We start from the raw sequence: 10,332 nt of genomic DNA on the forward strand, positions 1-10,332 counted from the left end.
AGTGCGCCCCCTCCTGGCCTGATTACATCAACGGAAAAAAGACAGTTGAAAAGACAGACTGTTTTTTAATAAACAATAATTATATACTTTAAACAGACTGCGTTTTACAAATACAGACTCAAAAAAATAAAGTTTCTTCTTTACAATAGTTACAGAGACAAAATGCTGCTGAAGTGCTTTTACACTAGTCAGACAATTCAAAATTCACTGTCAAATATAAATGGTAAATGTTAACAACAGTAAGAACTTTTTCCTTATTTTGTATTAATGCTTTAGCATACGAGTAATGGAAAATTAAACACCCGTTCGAACCTTACATGTGGAACTAAAGAAGCTCAAATCCAGCCCGCACGCCGTGAGTCTTACACGTACAAACCTGATCATATCCAGACGATGACTGAATACAGAGAAGAAAGGACATAAAAATCTATTACACATAGTGTGACAAGCAAAATGGACTTCATCTGGCATCTCTGTGAACATACATAAAACCAGAACAGAGAGAATATGATGTATGTCACGTCAAAGTGCTGAACTAGTCACATAACATAGTAAAAACTATGTACAAAATCACTCTGCCTCGTCTCCAGTCACATCAATCTCATTCACATCGTCCTCCTCTTCCTCCTCTGCAGTTGTATCTATGCTGTCCAGCGTTTTGTCATGCCCTCTGAACTGAGGCACTTTGTCTGGGGAGTAAAGCAGAATCTCCACCTCTTCTTCCTCCTCCTCCTCGTCTTCTTCTTCTTTTTCTCGGCTGCAGCCTGAGCTCTTGATGAACCCACCACTGTCTGACAGAGCGGGACCGGGTCTCTCAGGCGTCACAGGGTCCATGTTGTGTTCCAAAAGCGTTGCCTTTTCTTCCTGCAGTGGGTGTGTATCACTGTGAGATGAGCCTTCGTGGTGGATTTCCGTCTGCTGTGTTGTATCCCACACTCCTGCACCACAGGCTTTTTGTGCTAAAAAAAAAGACAGAAAGAAAAGAAAAAAAGAAGGAATTAAGATAGATCATTTAGAGTAACTGGGGCTGTGTTTTTTGTAAATGCACAACGTTTTAGAGATTTTTTGAAGCACCAGACCAAATCCTTCACCTCCATTGGATTAACATGGGAAATATCTGAAAGCCTCATTAAATAAAAGACAGTGTGCAAAGTAAGAAACCACATTTACCAAAGCACTGTGCTTAAGTTATGAGGTACTTGACTTGAACTTTCCATTTTAAGCTTCTGTATACTTCCTCTCCATACAATTTAGAGGGCAATCTTGTACCACTACATTTACTTGAGAGCTGAGGTTACAGGTTGCTTTTCAGATTTTTTTTTTTTAAAACCACTCACATCATGTTATTCTGTATGTTACCACCAGATAGCACCAAAGTAGGTGCTTTTCCGATCTGAAACATTGTAGCTTTAAGAAAACTCAGCTTGACAAATGGATCAGAAGATTTTAACGTGGAAAAAGGGCGTCACGTTTATAGGAAAAAACACTTTACCTTCATCAGGAGTCCTCAGCGGTGTCTCAGCCTTGGCTGCTATATTGGCCACCTCTTGTTCTAAGAGATCGAAGGAAAACGATGGATGGTTCTCATTACCCAACACACTGGTCCCCTCACTGGAACAGCCGTTTTTGTCATTTCGGTGTGATTGGTTGCACTCAGCTGTTGAGCTTTTGAAAATCTGATTGTGATTTTTATCGACTGCGGTGCCGACGATGCTGTGGGAAGAACACCCCCTGTCTTTGTCCACCTCTGTCTCTTTGATTGATTCTTCGCGCCTGCTACCAAGTGCCTCCTCTTCACTTTCTCCAGCTCTTACGGTCACATTTGTTCCCCTGTGTTCGCTCTCTTTTGACTTCCATGTTCTTGAGTGTCGGCACTTGATGAGGTTTTGGAACTCCTTCAGCGTGACCATTCGTGGACGTTTGGGCGTCCCTGGTTTTCTCTCTCCTGGGATTACGTCGCTGTTATCGTCTGCCTCAACAGTGCCAGTGCTTCCGCTACTTTTGGTCTTCTTCAGTGGAATCACATCTACTTTACTCCTATCCCGCTTCCGTATTCTGCTCCTTTTCTTTGTCTTTTCACCCGCCTCCTCCTCATTTGGCAAACTGTTGTCGATTTGCTGCTCATTTTCCTCACCGATGGCAGGAGGCCGCTCTTCAGGCTTTGCTTTCCTCGGCCTTCCACGTTTCCGCTTCAAGCCTGAGACTCCTTGTTTATCCGAAATCTCAGTTCCACGGGCCACGGGCTTTAAAACTGAAGAATTCTCTTGGCATGTGTTACTTGGGGTCTCTTGAGTGTTTTTCAAAAAGCCGCTGGTCCTGATCCAGGTCTGGCCAGTAATGAGATTTTTGGCCGCTCTGGTCTTCGCTGCCCAGCTGTCCGGGATAATTGAAGTTTCGTCCTTTTGGCTTACAAATTTGTTTGCAAAGTTTGAGGAACTGGTGGCCATTTCTCTTTCCTTTGCCAGCACGTTGTTGCTCGACAAACTGACCGAACAAACACTCAGGCTGATCTGACTTTTTGCTCGATCGCTGACTTGTTTGTGCGCCTGCAGAGAAACAGCAGCACCTTGTGGCTGTATGGTGCGCTTTCTCCTCCTCCTCCTTTTAGGCACTGCAGCATCACCTTTAGGGTCCCCTTGTTTGTATTTCTTCTTCCTTCGGTCAGATTTCTCTTCTGGGCCAGCTTTGTTAGCAGCAGATTTAGTTTCTTGCTCTTCCACCTCTTTCACAGCGAAGGATTCTGCTCTGGGACTCGTATGTTCTGGCCTCAACTCCTGACGTGTCTGCCATGGCTTTGAATTACAGCTGTGGTTTGTCGTCTTCGGCGAGCACACGCTTTTATATTCTCTTTGAGCGATGGCACAGAGGGGAAACTGAAGCGATCCGGAGTTTTCTGCAAGCCAGGGTGGGCAGTGTAGAGATGGCTGTGGCTGAGTTTTATCGCTGTGGGTTATCGAGTTATTGAGGAATGGCTGATGTTTTGCTCCTGAGGCAAACGGTCCTAATGGAGAGAGACACCGAGGAAGCCGCAACTCATCTATGCAAGGAAAAGAAGAAGAAGGCGAGGCCTGGGCCACATTTCCATTGGTCAGGGGAAAAAACTCCAAGATGTTCTGACCGTCTTGTGAGGAAGGTACCTGACGTGGTGGGTAGTGACTGAGAGTTGAGGGTATGACTGATCTCGTGGCGGGTTCTTCGGGATATGGACAGCTTTGACTTTTGGACAGTGGCGAGCTCATTCCATCCTTTTGCCCCATGGATGTGACCAATGAGTTGCAGAGATTAAATTGCTGCCGTTGCTGCTGGATTAGCGCAGCGTCCGACTGTACAGCTGAAAGGCTCAAGCAGCTGGGCTGGTTCTGAGCTGTAAAACAGCGATGGGCACCTGCACAACAGGCGGGAAAACAGCCATCAGTCCATCTTGAATTAACAAAGCTGAAGTGGTTAGTGTTGGGGTTGGGGTTTGGGGTAATGGAAGGCTGACAAGAGTAGATGTTGCAGCGTGGGCATTTAGTTGGTGCGCTGAATTCGGGTTCAAGTGAGTCTGTTGGAGTGATAAAATGACAAGTGCTCATGAAGTGAAAGACCGGGAGGAGCTACATGGAAAGAAGGAACATTTAAGGTAAATCCATCTCTTGAATTTCTTTAGCAACTGCTGCACTTTAGCATGCTGAACAATGCAATTTAGTTTTAACAGCACTGCTCGATTACACATTTACAGAGGGATTTTCTTCTATCCTGTATCCTATGTTTGGGTTTTGGACTGTTCTTCATACAAAGTGAGAAAAGATCTTTGCGAGATTTGGGGACATCTAGTGGTAAGGTTGCATGACACAACCGATGGAATACCTCTCGTCTTATTCTCCCCTACTGTGGCTGCTGAAAATGTGCAAAAAGGCCCTCTCTACAGTTAAGTGTTTGGTTTGTCTTTTCTGGGCTACTGTAGAAACATGGTTATGTAACATATGACAGACTCTGTGGACAATGACTGGCTCCCTCTGTAAATGTTGGCAGAATCCAAATGTCCACCATCCGGTCCACCAGAGTGAGCCCTGTCGGACTTCAGGCATACTGTAACGCGTTCACTGTTATCACGTCAAGTCTGCGAGGGCTTGAGACTGCTAGGCCTCTGAACGACACGCCTAAAGACTACAGTGATGAAATGCATTTGATTACCTCTATAGCCTATACCTCTGTACTTTTATTTCTGCATCATGACGTTTGAGAATATTATTTCTAGTCACACGATTCGAGTAACATCTTAATAAATTAAATATTAAAGTCCATCAAAAAACTAGAACGTCACGTTAGTGTTGCAGCTATAGAGATGGTGACAACATTTAACTCTGCGATTCAAGAATCACGTGCACAACGCTCTTTTAGCCTGTAAAAATAAATGGTAGGAGTCAGAGATGATATTGTCGGATATTTCTTCTTAGTTTCTTCTTCTCTAGCTTGCCTAATTGCCACAGACTGCAACACATCCGGCAATATCTTATCAATAAGGTCATTGTAAAAGACGGCAGTCTACACATTTTGTTGGGGTGAAAAACAATGAAAACACATTTGTATATACCTGTATCTGTTGAAGAATGACCAATGTGTGTCCCCAAATCCTGGAAACACACACACCGTGCTGCACTATGCATCGGAGTCTGTGCCCGCTCATTCTCTGGAATTCGGACCCGGCCAACGGCCGGTGCAACGTCGTGGCTCGATTGGACATGATGAGACATCTTGCAGCCCCCCTCCAGGTTTGGCAGGATATTCAGACCCATCATGATGTCCTCCAACAGCTTCTCTATCTGCTCATCAGACTCCTCCACAGGGCCTGGAGGCGGGGGCAGTGGAACTGATTCAAGGGCAATGTTTTGGTGTGGGGGGAGGCGGTCATTACAGAGAGGCTGGGGGTCAGAGGTGGCGTTGGGGTGAGCTGGTGGTTCAGGGGAGAAGTCGGGAGCAGATTGAAGAATCGGGGTCTCTGGTTTGTGAACTGGGCCTGTCTGGACAGGGGAGGCCTGATGGTTTGTGAGGTCCGTCTGTGAAAGACAAAGAAGTTGCATGTCTTTATCAAGTTTAGTTTGAAAAGATTCACTTCATACCAGTGCTACTGAAGGCACACTGACTTTTTATAATGTTAAACTTCCCTGACAGGTATCAGCATGGCTGTGGGGCTGCTGATCTCGGGTGAAGTCTGGGAGCAGATGATGAAACAGAGCTGCTATCCACCGAGACAAACGACTGGTTGTTTGACTGCATGACAAGTTTGCCAGTGGCATCATTCTTTCTTTTGAAACTTCCTTCTGTATTTTCATTTCTTTCCCACGCAAAGTGAGGCGACACGGCCCATGACAGTTAGAGACATTTATTCTATTTCTAGTACCTGAGTTTATATTTGTATTGTAATAATGCTCTTTCAGACTTTTTCAGACTACAGTTCATTGTTTCTTAGTGTTGACTGACTGGATTTTTTTTCATGAAATTCACCTCAATAGAAGCCACTGCTTTCGATATTAAACTTAGAGGATAAATTCACCCCCAAAATTAAAATGTAATCATTATCCACTCTCAACTGTACTGAGGGAAAGTCACATGAAGTTTCAAAATCCACAAAACATTTCTGGATATTTACAGCTGAACAGTGTTGCAGCATTGTCCTAAACAACCAAAATAGACAGGGACTTGTTTTAAAATGTAAAAAGGCAACCTAAAAGGAAATTTAAAAAATTAATAAAATGGCTACATCTCGTTTGCCGAATTGATTTGAAAAGACGTTAATTACACCCTCAAAGCACATTCGAGCTCGTGCACCCATTTTACCACTTTTAGCTTTGCATCGATTGTGAAGATTTCGTCTTAAAAGGATCACAAGGCTCGCTGGACAAGTAGTATGTTGTTTTCTTTTTCTTTCAAGGCGTTAAAGCAAAACTTACCATCAGCATGGGGATGAGGAAATAATGAATGTATTTTCATTTTCCGGCAATTGATATATGTTAATTTTCTCTACACATGAAAAAAAAATCCAATCTCATCTGAGTGAATTGCACTTTCAAGGCGGGGATCATGCACAGATATTCTGCATCTGCCCGTCTGTGTGACAGTTACAGAGACAGAGAGGGTAGAGTTTCATTCCGCCAACGCGGTCTGTGTGAATGGAAAAGCCAGCACTCATCACATAGAAGAGAAATGACCCGCACAAAGCAGCATTACAGGACCAAACAGTGACGAGGCAGCGGGTCGTGTCTTCAGCATCTTATACGAGGAAGAAAATACCAAATTCATATGTGGAAAATCCTCCGACGTCCTGTCTGCCCAGCAGACATTTTCCTGCCCGAAAACAGCATCTGCCCCCAGCAGCAGAACCGGGTGGCCCCCGCAGTTGATGGCGGTGATTATGTGGTGTGATTCAGAGCAAAAACCTTTAAACTTACATGTCTTTGTCTTTCACTAATGTGTTGTTGTAGTTACTGTCTCTGGCTCATGTACAAAAAAAAAGAAATCGGTGTGACTGTCAGCCCTCCAGACTGAGACATCAGTGAACTTTCCCCCGGAAAACAGCATCCCTCCTCACAAGTGAGAGCCAGACAGGGTCTGCTGGCAATTATGTCATTTAGAGCAAAAACATAACTTTGTCTACTTCCATGATGCATGATGGGATCAGGATCTCGAACACAGCAAACTATAACCGCATCTATATGATTATAAATAGTCAGCAGATACATGTTTAGATTAACAGGTGGAAACACAAATAAAAAACAAACAAAGGGCTACAGTTGTCCTTATCTACCTGTTTCAGGGACGTACGAACTGACAATGTCTCATCTGTGTCATGAATGCTCACAACTTCCCACAGTTCTCCTTTGGTCCTCCTCCTCAGCTTCACCTGCACAGAGGGAAGAAATCGGCCGTGATGACGACACAAAGGATAAAAATAAGCCGGCCTCCCACACATTTGACGGTCTGAGGACTTTATGAACACATCACGGCTGAGACGTGAGACAATCCTGTCATGAAGCTAAATCCCCAAATTCTCATTTCCTTTCCTCAAAATGCTTGGAGGCAACAGCAGCAAAGACTCTGATACCCCCAGAAATTCTGACAGAAAATGAATCATACCCTACAGTGGGTGGTCAAGACGGCTTCATCAAAATGCTCACAGCAGCCTCAGCTAAGAAAGAGACGCCCGTCTTTGACTGCTGTCCCAAAGGTAGTTGGAGACCTGTCGCTGTTACTGTATTGTATTTTCTAAGCATCTTAAAGCCTTCATACAAACAGAAGAGAGATGAGAGGAAATGAGAGGCTGAGATGTGACAGAATAAGCTGATTGAAAGAAAAATGGTCTGACATTTACTGCTTATCATTGTAGTTTATGAGAGTACATTGAGTCTTTGGGTTTTGGATTTGTTAGTTGGACTAAAGAGACAATTTGACTACATCAACTTGGAATTGGAGATCAAGATGTGTATTGAAATTCTATAGACTAAATAAGTAAGTCTAACTTTTCCCAAAGGCCAAGATAACATCCTCAAATATTGTTTTGACCTCAACCCAAAGATATTCAGTTTACTGTCACAGAGGAGTAAAGAAATCAGAAAATACTAAAATTAAGAAGAATGATTACCTTTTTCTTAAAAAAATGACAACTCAAAATAGCTGCCGCTTAATTTAATAGTTGACAACTGACCGATTAATTGGTGTAGTTGAACTGGGGACCTTGCTGTTCATGGTTGACATTCTTGTCCCCACCCTCTTCATAACACTACTTTTTCCACGTCACAATTTGTCACCTTCTCTGAGCATGACAAGTCTGTATACCTGAGCCTGTGCGGGACACTCCTGTCTATTACAGAGTCATTTTGCATTTTGGCCTGATAAACGTCACTGTCCTTCACATGGCGGTGGATATCTGACTCTGATATGGTTCACTATCGCTTTGAAAACCTTTAGAGTTCATGTCCACGTGGAGAAATGAAAGAGAATGCAATTCACTTGTCCTTACCTTGATAGAAATCTGTGTGGTCTCCACCATCTGATGCTGTTTCATCATAGCCAGGCACTTGCTCCCTACATTTGCACATGCATGCTTCTCTCCTAAGATGTGTTCTCTGTCGGCACAGTTTGGCTCTTCTGCTTTTTCTCTACTGTTGCCATTTGAGTCTCCGTCTTCTGAGTCCTTCCCTTCCTCAGCCAAACCCTGTGTGCTGTCCCCAGACTCCGGTGACTGCTGGGAGCAGCGGTCTCCCCGAGGTGTCGGGGAGTTTGAGTCGTCGTCGGGGGATATCAGGAGGGTCATCACGTCACTGGGCCAAGCTGAGGTCGACGTGGGGTTTGTGAGACTGCTAGTGGATCGGTCTAATGTAGATTCTCCATCGCTTGGTGGTCCGCTGGGGACGCTAGGAGTGGACTGAAGACCAGTGGAGTAATAATGGTTATCGAGAGGAGTGTTTTGGGGTTGTAATGTGAAAATGAAATCCAAGCCCTGAGGATCTTGGGTCAGCGGTTTAGTTTGGTGGGTAAAAGAACTGTCTACCGTCTTTTCATCAGCTTTCACAGTCTGTGTGCCTGTGGATACACCACTTCTCTTATCAGCAAGAGAATCTCTCCATCCAGTCATCTCTGCTTGAACGTATGCGTCCTGCATTATCCTGTTTCTATTCCTCTCTCTGCAACTCCCACAACTACCCTTCGTCCGCGCATCTTTCCGTCCCGCGACAAGGTCTGTGATCCCGAACTGGCGGGCTGCAGACAGCACGTCATCCTGCTCTACGCCTCCCTTTACCTCCACCTCTCCAGAGTACATGAGACCAACAAGCTTCAGCAGGGTCTGGGCCTTCACAGCCCGGAGCTGCAGCTGGTGCTTCTGGCCCGATGGAGGGGACACGGACGCTGACAGCTTCTGAGACAGGTAAGGACTGAGAGCTGCAAGGATGCAGCTGTGGGCTGGCACTGAGATACCTTGACATAGAGTAGGAAACATAGAGAAGGTTATTGTATACTGCTCTTCCAGTTTCATGTCAGCAGTGCAATCAGGTGCACATCTCACCCTCAGTTTGCAGCAGGGTATCGCAGAACTGGGCGCTGTTTTGTTGTTTCTGCAGCTCTGCGAGAAGCTGGATCTCATGACCCGGCCACCAGTACCTCTGCATGTCCTCATGAGCACTGACAGCAAGGAAGGACATGAGAGTGCAAGATAACAGACAACAGGATATGGTTATTGTGGAAAGACGCACCCAAAGACACCAACTACAGTTGGAACCAGTGGTAGATGCACTCAAATCTTGAACTTATTCCTGCTTTGGTTTTACACTTCGCCATTTAACTTATTCGTCTGGTTTTAATGTTTGAATGTGCTACAGGGTTTTATACTGGTTGATTTCCTCCTTTTACAATATGTAAAATCATTCTGAACTGCCACTGTGTTTACAAAACCTTTACAGCGGCAGTTTTTAAATTTGAATCAACTTTCCCTTAGAATGCAAACACAAAAGAGCCTGTTTTAATGGTGTTCAAAAACATAATCATAGCATAGCGTTAGCATAGCATGGCTCGGCTTCACGCTAACTTCACTGGACTCCAGCGGATGGGCGCCGTGTCACGCTGCACGTGGAGGAGCAGAACTGCGCTGCTGAAGTTGACTTTAGCTTAAATGTCTGATGTTGTTACCTTTGAGGGTAACGTTAATGCTATATTTTCCTGCTTCTGTTTATTCTATTTTAGTTAACCATGGCCAGATTATTTTAGCCAGTGTACAATTTCGCAAAAACATTTCTTCCATGACTTTGTGGATCCAAGTGTTGCTGGGTGTCGTTTTCATTTCTGCTAATAACGTAGTTAGCTTCTCGGTTAAAAGCTAGCGACAGTGTTATCAGATGTGAATTAAAAAAAAGCGATTGAAATAAAACATGCTATTTCATGCATGCTATAGAAACATCGTGTAGAAGTTTAACCCGATACATCAACGTTTAAGTTGCTTTCAGGCGCAGCGCAACTCCATGTGAGCCTGTCAAGTTCAGATGGTTAGCTAAAGCTAACTACCGGGAAGTTCACACACAAAAGCTAAAGCAGGGTAACTTAACATTAGCATGAAAACAAAAAACACTTACCAATGGTTTTCTGTTGCACGAGTGAAAGTAATTCTGACACTGAAACTGTAATCCAAACAATGAGGAGAGCATTAAAGTCACAGAATCATTAAATGCCCGACACATTTCCCCAGTGTTGTCGCGTTAGTAGTCAGAGAAGCTAATCGCGACACCTACAGGCCGATGTGTCAAATGACAAGGTGATCTACCCTGACAGAAAAGCAAAGGTTTGCTCTACTTCTGTAGGAGC

At 44.3% G+C, this 10,332-nt stretch overlaps 1 protein-coding gene across 2 annotated transcripts; it reads right to left on the reverse strand.

The window, feature by feature from the left end:
* Window positions 1–48: 48 nt before the first annotated feature.
* LOC115582441 (uncharacterized) lies at window positions 49–10,261 on the reverse strand. Of its 2 annotated transcripts, none has more exons than XM_030418427.1 (7): window positions 10,104–10,261; window positions 9,044–9,159; window positions 8,000–8,955; window positions 6,788–6,883; window positions 4,577–5,039; window positions 1,493–3,385; window positions 49–959 (listed from the first exon to the last, which is right to left on the reverse strand). In XM_030418427.1, exons 2-7 carry the CDS (start codon window positions 9,144–9,146, stop codon window positions 571–573), a joined length of 3,900 nt encoding a protein of 1,299 aa, XP_030274287.1. In that variant the 5' UTR covers window positions 9,147–9,159; window positions 10,104–10,261; the 3' UTR covers window positions 49–570. The 2 variants fall into 2 exon arrangements, with proteins under 2 accessions (XP_030274287.1, XP_030274279.1); XM_030418419.1 differs by having other exon boundaries at window positions 1,493–3,544.
* Between the last annotated feature and the right edge of the window lie 71 nt (window positions 10,262–10,332).

The sequence above is a fragment of the Sparus aurata genome, chromosome 1 (genome assembly GCF_900880675.1).
Source record: "Sparus aurata chromosome 1, fSpaAur1.1, whole genome shotgun sequence".
Taxonomy (NCBI): domain Eukaryota; kingdom Metazoa; phylum Chordata; class Actinopteri; order Spariformes; family Sparidae; genus Sparus; species Sparus aurata.